The sequence below is a fragment of the Habropoda laboriosa genome, unplaced genomic scaffold, assembly GCF_001263275.1.
Source record: "Habropoda laboriosa isolate 0110345459 unplaced genomic scaffold, ASM126327v1 scaffold334, whole genome shotgun sequence".
Taxonomy (NCBI): Eukaryota; Metazoa; Arthropoda; class Insecta; order Hymenoptera; family Apidae; genus Habropoda; species Habropoda laboriosa.
This window is the reverse complement of record NW_017100493.1, coordinates 276,578-289,505: the sequence shown is the minus strand read 5'-3', so window position 1 is coordinate 289,505 and position 12,928 is coordinate 276,578. Positions and strand designations below refer to the sequence as shown.

The following is a 12,928-nucleotide window of genomic DNA, read 5'->3' as shown; positions in this document are numbered from 1 at the left end:
TTATAATCTTGTTTGCATCACATTTTTCAAAGATGGAAGCAACTCATTCTCACCTCTGAATAATTCATTGTATAAGTTGGCATTTGTTTGTCCTGCATAAGTATCAACGATGTATGTATAAAAGTATAGATATATGTATCCAAAAATAGTTTGCACATTATGTAACAAACAGTATGTAGCAATCATTATGTAGAAAATTTGAGCGAATATTCTGCAAGCCAAAATAAGACGAAAATTAAGAATAACAAAATCACGTTTAACGTTTAATTTTTTAATTATTAACATTTGAATATATCCCTGTGGTCGAGTAACCCTGTTTACACCAACGAATGTAGGGCACGTCAAGACACAAAACTCCTACAGTGGTTCTCAAAATCAATGACACATGGTTGACAACTTACCTCGTACAAGTAGAGAAGAAGACAGTGACATTCAGCGCAGTAAACGAAATTATCGACTTCTACGACATTGCCGTTTGCTTTATCACAGTTCTATAAATATGTATTCCTTTGTATACTATGATATAACAAACACAATATACACTAACACACAACACATACAAATTACTGAAAAATAATCACTGTATGCTGCAATATTCATATGCAAAAGAAGATAAAGAAAAATAAAGAAAATCTAATGAAAAAGGAATTGAACCTATATTAAAAATATACTAAAATGTAATAAATTAAATTTATCTGATTATACCAAACTAAAACTAATTAACTTATTATTCTATAACTATTAAGTAATGTATAATTAGAAAAAAGAGCTAAAAATAAATACTATGTTGATTTATCGAGTAGCTCTTTAAAAGTTTTAACTCCGTCGTCGAAATGATACTGTCCTTCCAAAGCTGCCATCGTTAACATTCTAACTTTTCCCATTACCATACGCTTATTCAAAAGCGTGCTTCCAGATATTGAGACGGTTCGTTGTCAGTTTCTTTCAGTTTTGGAAGGACAGAATCACTTCGACAACGACACTTTTGAAGAGCTACTCAATGCGATAAGCGAACATAGCACTTATTTTCATTTCTTTCTTCTAATTATACATTACTTTACGGTTATTAAATAATAAGTTAATTAGTTCTAATTCGGCATAATCCATTAAAGTTAATTTACTCAATTTTAGTGTACTTTTAATATAAGTTTAATTTATTTTTGTTTTGTTCTTATTCTCTGTTTTCTATTTTCAAGTCTTATGTGTGCTTGTGAATGTAAATATTATAGCGTACAGTGATTGTTTTTCAGTGATTTGTATGTATTGTGCGTATAATGTACGTTACGTTTGTTATATTACAGTGTATAATAGAATACACATTTGAAGAACTTTCCGACATGCACCAATGTTGTAATCAAGTAAACGGTAAGGTAGAAACCGGCATTGCCTTTTAGAGCGTCGAATGTCACAGTTTTCTATTCCACTTGTACAAGATAAGCTGCCGGCCATGTTTCGTTAGTTTTGAGAATCACTGTTCTACCCGTGTCTTAACTTGCCATAAACTGGCTGGTGTTAGGAGGTTTGCTCTACCTCGGGGATATCTTTAATTGTTAATATCTAAAAAAGAAAGCTTCAAACCCAATTTTGTTATTCTTTATTTTCATCTTATTTTAGCTTGTATAATCACCCCTTAAATTTTCTACCAACTGTTGTTGAACACCCTATGTACTATCTATGTATTTTAAAACTATAAATGAAATCTATGTGCATTGTATTAAAACATTATTGCTTATAAAATCCTTAATTACAAACTAAAAAGTGCCATCTTTTACAGTAGTCATTGTACTGGCTAAATTTATTTAATTTAGTTAAACAAATAAACAACTTCAACAATGTTTCTTTGATCTCTTAACAAAGATTTCTTCTTACTCTTTCCATAATTTACTGTTTGAGAATTCTGTAATGTTAAGTGTCCTTTTACTATACTGATAATTTTAATTGCTATTTCTACTGTTTCAAGATATTCACTTTTCACCCATCTTCTAAATCATATTATTCAATAAAAAATTCTTCATTGTGAAATATATTTCATTAATATTATGAATTATTAAATCTATTCGTGGTTTTAAACAACACATACTACCATTAAATTTAAAAACCAAGTCGCGCTTTTTCATTGATACAATTAGACAATGAAGCGCTCCTTTTAAATCACGTTATAATTGAAAGAGAAGGGTTTAAATATATAAAATTATTAGTACTGCCACCCGTTTAAAATTTCTTTACCTTTTGACTTACCCTTGTATAATTTAGCGTTGTCATTAATAATTTCTTTTGTTTCCAGTTACTGCGAATCATCCGCCTCAAAGACCATGGATACCATTGACAAGACCGAATAGGACAAGACCAACGTGTAAGTTACGCTGAGTTTAATTACATGTAACATTTTGACTGAAAAATCGAACGAAGTGATAGAAGAGTATTGGAACTACAGTTGTTCGTAAACTGAATACTTCAAACCGTAATTCTACGCTCTAAAATGACACTATGAGCTAGTATTATTTGCAAACTACAGTAGTGACATAAACTCATTATCATCTTTGATCTGTCATAACCTTCCACTATTTAACAAGTCTGATTTATTACATTTCGTATGCGACCGATAACAATTCTACAATTTATGCAACAGGTTGAAAGTATGATGATATTTCAGTAATACAATTTGAAATTCAAATTTTGTTAGGTGTATCCTGTAGCCTGATTTATGATCACCCCTTGCATGCAACTAGTTTTTGTTTTGAATAGACAATAGTCATTTATTGCATTGCCTGCAAACCTAGTCTCTAGGTCTAGACATGCCATAAATCCTGGAGTCTCCAAAGGGCCAAATTAAAGGTGTCTCCGAATTTTATCATCGTCGGTGAGCCACTTTGACAAAATCCAAGCCTCGTGGAGATTTCACAAGATTCCCAAGCATTCGTCCACCGAACACTTTCTTCGGTCATTGTGCACCCCACCCTTAAGATAGCGTGTTAAGGGTAACTGGAAGGAGGTCTCGATACATGTAAAATTGTAAATTCACCAATCAGGGTGTTCCACAAACAACTAGTCAAAGAGACCACGGAGACTCCGGCAGATTCGTTTAGGAGGTCTCGATACATGTAAAATTGTAAATTCACCAATCAGGGTGTTCCACAAACAACTAGTCAACACTTCGGCAGAGGTTTCAAAACAATATTGTGTAGGGTACAGGTGCACGCATCGTTGCATCGCTGTCGCGACCGATCCGCATTTGTTTGCCCGGGAAACCACCAGCGGTAGTGGCCACCTAGATTTCGACTGTTTTATGTACATATTCGAGTACTCGTGAGATACCCGGGTCGATCGGGTTATTTTCATCTACCCGGGTATCTCATGGGTAGTCAGATACCCGGTTAAAAGTAATAGCCCCAGTTTAGAGCCGCTACGCACTATCGACCAGTCGTCGGCAAGCACTGGGTTCAGGACAATACACGAGCTCGTACGCATTTGATCCAAGCGACCACGAAAACACAAGCACTGGCGTTAAATAAAGTACATTGAATGTGTTGCGCCTACTCGTGTTTGATCTCATGATCGCTCGAGTGTTGCTGATTTTGCACGCGGTGTGCCGACTGAGGTAAACTAAAGTGTTCGAAAGACCACTTCCGTGTTTCGGAAGACAAAAAATGACTATATGTATCGGTTTCTAAGAGAGCTATTCCGCACGGTGATCTAGAGGATTCTGGTCAATCGAGGAACCGGAGAATCCCCAAGATCCCTCGGCCACGATACATTCGGCGGAGATGAGATGCGCGGATTGGTCAACTACATTTGTGACGGGGGAAATTGGTGCACGTGAAAAAATAATGTACCATTGGGGCCTTCATACCCAATGTTAAGCACTCGGGTACTAATTTCCGCGTGCTTCGAATATTGCACTAGGTGCCGTCTGAAGATTGAATGTATTGCGTTGAGAGTCTGACGGAATCCTTAGGATTCCTGATGTAACTGCTGGTCTGTGTACTAACACTCTGTGGTCTTAAGCTAAGTCGGCCTTCTTATCGAGTCGTCCCTTCTCCAAATCTTCTGAAATTTGAAGAAGGGGCGCGAAGGGAGGTTCTTAAAATTACTAAGTGACCAACCCCGTATCACCCCCTTCCATTGCGCCCGGAGCGCGTCACGTCCTCGGAGCGGGGGTGACGAAGCTGGTCCTTGCTGGATGGAAATATGACAACAAGGGGGGAAAACCCTGCCAGGTCAACTCTGACTCTCCGACTCGTTCGGAAGGTCAGGTACCGAGAGGCCTCGGCAATTGCATCGGTTTCGGAGACCCTTTGGGGGTGACTTTATGATACCTTGCCTTACTGACTGAATAATAGCCTATTCTTTAATATTTGAGAAATTCTACGTGCCGCATGTTGACTGCAGACCGGTCTGCTAAATTAAAATAACGGTTTGCTGAACTAGAAATCACGTATCATAAAATCGTCCCCTTGCTGTCCTAACACCCAAATAGGAGACCGATAAGAGAGAATAGAGAAGGAGTAGTTGGCGTAGTGCGCAAAGCCTCGGCTGCTAAGCCGAAGGTCCCGGGTTCGATTCCCGTTGGGTCCCTCAACATTTTTCCGTCGGTTCCTATCAATAATAATTGAAATTACATGTTCCTCGATCTTGGAGTTTCCCGATCTATACTTGATTTCAAGAATCGCAACTCCAGTAAGAGTAAACTTTACCAATTTCGAAGATTATCGTTACGGAGCAGAGTAATTAACGATCTCCCACGCAGCATCGCAATTAGGTCGGGCTGTTCGGTACCGAACGTGACAATGGACGCCTCCTCAATAAGCCTAAACCGTTATCCTTTCGGCTTTATGACACGTACGATCAGTCCAAGCTATTTTAGAGTGCCTCCCTTTTTTCTAATCGCTTTATTAACACCTTTCTCGAGGACGAGGCCCAGAAGGTGTTTATGGTTATTGAACCTTTACGTTTTGCTCGCCACGTTTCCCTCAATAGCTAGTGACTTATCGTAAAGTCGCACTCGCAACACGAAAATTCAAAATCCCGTTAAGGCCAATTGCCACGTGGGTCCGAGTCCCCGGTCGCGATCATGCTCTACTCCATCATCTCGGAAATTCCGGAGTGGGCGCAATGCTCCTGACTCAGGGAGGACGACCCTTAAATTTTAAATGATATGTTAACACATCTTCGCTGGTTAAAAGATTAAAATTAAAAAAAAACAAACACAAGTAGAAGAAATAATTTAATTTTATAATAAGTTAATTTTTATTCCACTTTGCTTTCGAGCGAATCGAGTGTTGTTGTTACATCGTGTATTCACGGCATATTTATTTTCTGTTACAGGTATATTTACAGTAATGTGTTATAATGTGCTCTGTGACAAATATGCGACACGGCAAATGTATGGTTATTGTCCAAGCTGGGCGCTTGATTGGGAATATCGGAAAAAAGGGATTCTCGACGAGATACGACATTACGCAGCAGACATTATCAGCCTGCAGGAGGTCGAGACGGACCAATTCTACAATTTCTTTCTGCCGGAGCTCAAACACGACGGTTACGATGGAATTTTTTCTCCAAAGTCTCGAGCGAAGACAATGGCGGAAAACGATCGTAAATACGTTGACGGCTGCGCTATTTTTTATAGGACGGCCAAGTAAGTGCAACGTAGTTGAAAATGTAATTAGAAGTATTATAGAGTGTTCGGCAACAGTTGGTACAAAATTAAGAAATGATTCTACAAGCCAAAAAGACGAAAATTAAGAATAACAAAATTGCGTTTGAGGACTCATTTTTTAGTTATTAACGTGTAAAAATATCCCTGTGGCCGAGCATACCTCCGTACACCAACGAATGTACGACATGTCAAGACACGGGAAAGATGAAAACCACGACAAAAAAATGGGTTCACGATTTCCATTAAAAATAAACACAATTTGCTTGGAACGACAATGATAAAACATTGTTACATGATGAGAGTGGATTTATTCGATTAGTATTTATCTAACTATTCTATAATATAGAACACTAAAATGCATCACAATAACAGTTCTGTTTCTTGTAAATTTCTTTTAAATTCAACGTATTTAAGAATGTTGAATGAAATGACAAACGAACACAATGTAAACAATTTTTATACACAACGTGTCCCAGATTTTTCGGTCAAAAAATATTCAAAATATATTCGATTTGTTAATATCTTCTATGGCGGTACCTCCTACGCTCCACCACCAGAGGGACGGGCAAACCACTAATTCCCACTAGTCCTTACTATAGACACTTCGTATATACAGGATGTTTCGTAAAGAGTGTAACACTCGGAAATGGGAGATTGCTGGGGTGACTCTGAACAACTTTTTCCTTTACCAAAATGTTGCTTGAAGCTTCGTTTTTGAATTATTAACGAAAAACACTGGCCAATCAGAGCGCGCGTAGAGCCCGCGCCCAGACACGGGAGAGCAGAAACTCATCCGCGCGCAATCGTGAACAAACGCATTGGCACAGCGTGGGTATCGAGGGAAGCGTGCAGCAAATGATACATCGTCTTAAATTAAGAATAATCTGGAATTATTCGTTATTCACGAATAACAAATAAACCAATAAGTCGGACCAATTCTACGTAACTTGTCCACGGTACCGAAAAGAATTTTTTATTCTAATAGGGAAGCGTGCAGCAAATGATACATCGTCTTAAATTAAGAATAATCTGGAATTATTCGTTATTCATGAATAACAAATAAACCAATAAGTCGGACCAATTCTACGTAACTTGTCCACGGTACCGAAAAGAATTTTTTATTTCTAATAGAACACATTACAATATGCATAAATAATATGTCAATAGTTAGAAATAAAACTATTTAAATATGCTGTGTGATGCATTAGGTGAAAATTTTACAAATACTACCATTTATTCAAATTAAATGCTTTTACTAATTTTGAGATCGCCGGTCACCAATCACCCCCACTAATTTTGAGAAATTAATAACTGTTTTCGATACTTTTATTCGTTATCCGAAAGGAATAAAGTGCTTTATTACTTATGAACAACTTACCCATTCGTCCACGAATTAACCTGCTTCGACGGAAGTGGGTCATTGTGCCGATCCTGACTTTTCAAGGCAACCCTCAACAGCTGATGTTACGGCCGGATCGACGGAAGTGGGTCATTGTGCCGATCCTGACTTTTCAAGGCAACCCTCAACAGCTGATGTTATGGCCGGGTCGATGAACTCACTTCACTGCACAGCCACTTTTACTGTTTTCGACGATATTATAAAAAATAAATCGTTTACTATACGCTTCCCTCGATACCCACGCTGTGCCAATGCATTTGTTCACGATCGCGCGCGGACGAGTCTCTGCGCTCCCGTGCCTGGGCGCGGGCTCTACGCGCGCTCTGATTGGCCAGTGCTTTTCGTTAATAATTCAAAAACGAATCTTCAACCAACATTTTGACAAAGGAAAAAGTTGTTCAGAATCACCCCAGCAACCCCCCATTTCCGGGTGTTACACTCTTTACGAAACACCCTGTATACAATTTCTGACCTATGTAAGTATAAAAGTTCCCCGCGTCTAAGGCTGAGGTTTCCTACCTAGCCTTACTGACAAGTTTTGTCCGATGGCGCATCGTCCGACCAGTAAAATCATAAAAGCGCATAGAAATACACCTTTTTTCCAGCTTTAATTCTAAACTCTATACAAATTCTCTTCAGTTTGTAATTTCAAGACCCCAACAAAAATTTCTCTCTTGCCATAAAACAAGGTCAAGACGCATTCTAGTCATTTTCACCATCCTTCTCTCTTTTCCGGGTTTTTCCTACATTCCTCCAGTTTTCAGAATCCTACTACTATGTTAAAGTTGTTAAAGTTAAAGAGTCAAAAGTGGAAACGGGTGGAGCGAGGAGAATACCTCTCTTGTCCCTGTGCCGTCTCACCAGTAACTTTTTTCATCTCTGCATTAAAAAGAAAATTTTGTCAAGTCAACTAACACGACTCAACCATGACTCGTAAAAATCATTGTTCGATATTAACATTGAAATGTAATATTCCATTTCTCACGTCGTTCTTATGATTTTTTTCTCGCTCTTTCACAGATTTACTCTAATAAAGGAGCATTTAGTCGAATTTAATCAACTAGCAATGGCCAATGCAGAAGGGTCTGACAACATGTTGAATCGGGTAATGCCGAAAGATAATATTGGACTGGCCGCCTTGCTTAGGACCAAGGAGGCTGCTTGGGACAACGGTAAGTGATCTTATAAATTTGTATTTATTAATGACAATCGCAAATATGAATAATCAAATTCCTTTGAATTCGTACAATTTAAAATTATAGCAAATAATACTGCCTAGTATTAACCTAGTATTAGGCCATTATTTTATCGGTATAAAAGTTCGTTCGTTCGCAATTGATGTTCAATACTTGGTATAGCCGGTGGAACCGATATAGTGAAGTCGTGAAACCAGTCAGATATCAAAGTACACGTATGTAGTGCAAGCGCCAAAACAGCCATTCAGTGGAGATAAGGAGCTTGAGTCTCGCTGTCAACTGGGCCGTCCGATGTCAACTCGAAATTGGATCTTCCATGGCAGTATACTTAAAACATTTGTCTGCGCCTTAATCGTTGACAGCTGCAGGTTAATTTTTACCAATACGGAATTTACAATTGAGCAGGAGGCTTAATACCGTATATTTTAGATGCAAAATTGGAAGCAGCAATTTGAAATATCATTTGACAAATAACGCGTACAGCCCTGAGTGCGGCTACATATTTAATGCTTTAATTTACGACCTCATTATTATAAGATCGGAGCCTCTGTGCTTATTAAAAAGGAACAAATAACAACGAGAAAGTCAAGAGGGCGTCTTGGCTATGGGCCTAAAGTCCCGGCTTGCCGGCTTACTGGTCCCTCGTATTTTTCCTCAGCTCCTACACTATATCGCTTCCACCAACTATACTTAGCGACGCGTTACCTCGAAGAATGATATCACGATACCACTGCCCGGTGTGGTATTGAATACACACCGCTATATTTAATTTCCTCTACAAAATATTAAGTTCTACATGCAATTTATTTAGAATTACATATCACATAATGTTTCTTCTCGATACACCGTAATTCTTTTGTGAATTTCACGGAGTTGTAAATAAGTTCTGCTTACGCTCGTTTGCAACAATGTACAAAACGTTGGCTATTATGAAATTAATCACAGCCTCGTTGAAATTTAAGATTTCGTGATATCAGGTTATATGGTTGACGTGCTGTCGTGTTGTTGTGTATATTTTCATGGTTTACTACGAGTCGTGTTTTACAGACGTATTATTACAAAATATCGTGTTTGAATTAGTGCTCTTACTATCCGAATTACTCATTATAACTCGATCTCAATCGAAATACAGATCTAAGTATCCGAATATCCGTACTTGGATCCGACTATCTGAGTACACCTGCTTTAGGATACTTATCATAACAAATATAATAAAACTCTCCTTATTTGGATTATGAAATATATGTGCACGTATGATGAAAGTAGTATGCATAATACTGTGGAGTATAAGAAAAAATGTAATTTATATGTAATATTAATGTAACGTTAATTTACGTGTAACTTATTCTCTCAATACATAACGTAGTTGACGACTTGACGACAATTGATTGTCGAGAATCGTTAGTTGTCGATCGCCTGAGAAACAAAAGATGTAGCCCATTTTTATCTGTAAATGCAATTATCTCCAGAACTGTGCGTTACTCAAAAACATGTTTCAAATAGAATTTGTTTGTTTCGAGGGGGAAGCAATTTAGTATAGTTAGTTTGTCTGTATGTGGACGCGTGAAGGACATATGAAGGTCAACACTATTTTTTAAAATGGAATCATATAATTTTTTATACATTAGTCGATGCATCTCGGTATTCTCTACAAAACAGTATTAACGCGTATTTATGTCGAAAAGTCATTAGTTTAGGAGATATTGTAATCTCAATATGTATTACAAAATGATTATAGTAGTCTTTCAGAACAGTAAACATTACTACTACAATCACTTTGCAATACACATATGAATAGGTTAACACACTGTTTTTAGCGAATGATGAGCTGAATCGTTTGATGCATTAAAAAATAGGATTTTGTATTTAAAAAGAAAAACTTTACCTTCATATGTCCTCAACGCATATCCACTTATAAACATTCTAATCATATTATCATACAATGTCCTCCTCGAAACCCTTCAACTTTTGTTTGAAGCCTTTTTTGATGTAATTAACAGTTTTGAAAATATTTCAGCTTCGAATCTTTGGTGACTCACCCGATATATAAACGGGAGCCTTTAGTGAGGGCTAGCGAGAATTGGTCGTTAGTCCGTCCCTCTGGTGGTCGAGCGTGTGAGATACCACCACAAACTCTGGAATATTGCCCGTTTTTCTTGAAGAAACATTTAAATTATAACAGGAGAATGTCAATGCATCGTACAGAGTCCATACTTTTGTTTCATATTTGCCAGGTTTATATGGCATATAAACTTTAAATGGGCAACGATCCCAAATATTGACGAGCTACTCGTCATTTGTGCCCTTACTCGAAGCCTCATACGATTCCAGACAATTTACTGCAAAAATAGTTGTCACATTTCTGAGTGGTGTCAACTTATCTGCTAGTTTTCTTTCACCTCTGGTATTGAAATCATCGAAGGGAATAAATCGTAGAATTTCTCTAAATCTGTCCTGAGACATGATTCGTACTTCCTCGGAATTCCTTAAATCGACCAACAGTCAACAGCAATCCAAAAAATGCGTCAAGTTTCTTTTCTATTGTTCCATCAAATTCTTCGGGTTTTTGGTTCGTGTACCAAATTATTATGTCTATGATTTCACCGTTGATGAAAAGGTGGAAAGCACTCTTGCATAGTACAGATAATTCCGCTTTTTGCAGTCAAATTGCTATTGCGAACTATACATTGTCAATTTTTTATATTCGAAGCAATGCAGTACTTCCACGCACATACATACGTCCAGCAATAATTTATTGTCGTTAATTGTACTGTTGTTCGTTTCGTTATCGTTATGTAGGTTTCTGCCTACGTATGAGTATGGTTTATTTATATTTGCCTTTTCCATTATTGTGCGGACGGTGTTTCCTAGAGGTGTGCGAAGACCCGAAAATGTTGGGAAGCCGATAGTCGGAGCGGGTCGGAAAGAGTTCGAATCAGGTTCTCGAAAATTTCTCGCGACTTGAGAATTTCGAGAACCCAAATCACGTTTCAGGACTAGTTGTAATACGACCATAATACGCGCCCTAAACTAGTTCCCACACGTGATTCGGGTACTCAAAATTCTCGGGAATCCCGACATTCTCGAAACGCGAGATATTTTCTAGAACCCGACCTGATCTCGAGAAAAATTCTCGACCAGACCCAACCCGACTCGATGCCGAGAAGAATTCTCAACCCGACCCAACGTGACCCAACATTTTCGGGTTCTTGCACACCTCTAGTGTTTCCATTGTCAACAGGTTGGATTGTCAAGGTCGTTGGTATTGCTATTAAGTGTATTACTGTATTTATATTTGGGTTGGTCGTGAGACGGTTTCTGAATGGTGGATAGATCTGTGCTTGAATTTGTTTTCTGATAATGCACCCTTTATGGTTGGGTAGATGTTTCCCTTGACAATTTACGTTCTCGACATTTTCTATCCGTCTTTGCTGGGGGCATCGCTTGTTAAATGTTCTTGGGCACATTTTACACAGACTGGTTTTCTATTGCAATAGTTCTTTTTATGGCCTAGTGTCTGGCATCTCATATATGTATGTAGTATCTGGCATCTTCTATTGTGACAATTGTGTTGCATATTAGATTGCTATTATATATTTCTTTATTATTAGCTGTTGGAGTTAATTCCACAAGGAACATTGATAAAGGAGTTAGAGGTGTTGTTTTTCGTTTAGTTTATTACATTTAATGCTTGGTGACCTTCTTATTCTAAATCGTATTTTATTTTTTTGGTATCAAGTTTTGGGTGGTCATTTTATAAATATTTCATATCTTCTCTCATTTTTCTCTTGAAAGGTGTAATATTAGCGTCTTTTGCTCTTAATGCTTTTATCAATTTGCTGTAGTCCTCGGGGGCAGTAATTTGGATTTTTATATGTATTTTGGTCTAGTAGCTGATAAAGTAATTTCATCAGTGGGTTCATTATGTGAACTTCAATAAATACTGGTGGCAGTTTGATCGTTTTTGTTAATGGTTCTCTGTCGTGATTTAGTATTTCATATCTGTTTGAAGTTTCTGTTGGGATAGGGTGTACTAACCACTTTATTTTTTTTCTTATATTGTCACCATTTGGAATTATTTCGATTAATCTTCTTTTCCTGGCTGTCTTAAGTTGAATCCAGTCCGACTGTTGTATTTCTGTCACAGTATCTGAATCCATATAGCTTGAGTTTTCCTCCTATAGCATGGAATTGTTAGTTGGTGGTGATTTATGTGTATTCATTTATTAAAAAGCTAAATTCTGAGCTATCGGTTTTACCAGTTCTTCAGAGATAGTAATTTGAAACTAGAATTCCACATACATACTTCAGTTATTTTTTATTACATGAAAGATTTGCAAGGAAGAAGATATAGGTTTTAACTGAATAAATATTGCAATACAGAAGTTTTTAGTCTTTCAGGTCATGGTTTTCAAGATTTCAAAATCAACACTTTCTTAAATACATAATCTTCAAATTATGTTGAACAATAAAAACCATATTTATTCAGATGAAAAAGTACAACATAATATTTGTGTATTTGTGCAAATTTGTATCTTATGTCTTACTCCTTTAAATATTTTCTCATATCAGAAACAGCAGAGACTTTTAAAATTTTTAGATAACTGCTTTTATATTATGGTAAATCTTATTTATTGGTTTCTATGCACATATATGAAGCGCTTAAAGATTTAA

The 12,928-nt window shown here is 37.2% G+C and overlaps 1 protein-coding gene across 1 annotated transcript in view; it reads left to right on the top strand.

The window, feature by feature from the left end:
* The first annotated feature begins 5,325 nt into the window (after positions 1-5,325).
* The window catches only part of LOC108576084 (CCR4-NOT transcription complex subunit 6-like), a 22,170-nt gene continuing 14,567 nt past the window's right edge, over positions 5,326-12,928 (top strand). The window contains exons 1-2 of the mRNA XM_017939005.1: positions 5,326-5,638; positions 8,079-8,230. Coding sequence (XP_017794494.1) covers positions 5,340-5,638; positions 8,079-8,230 — 451 coding nt within the window. The 5' untranslated portion in view covers positions 5,326-5,339. The remainder of the gene's footprint in view (positions 5,639-8,078; positions 8,231-12,928) is intronic.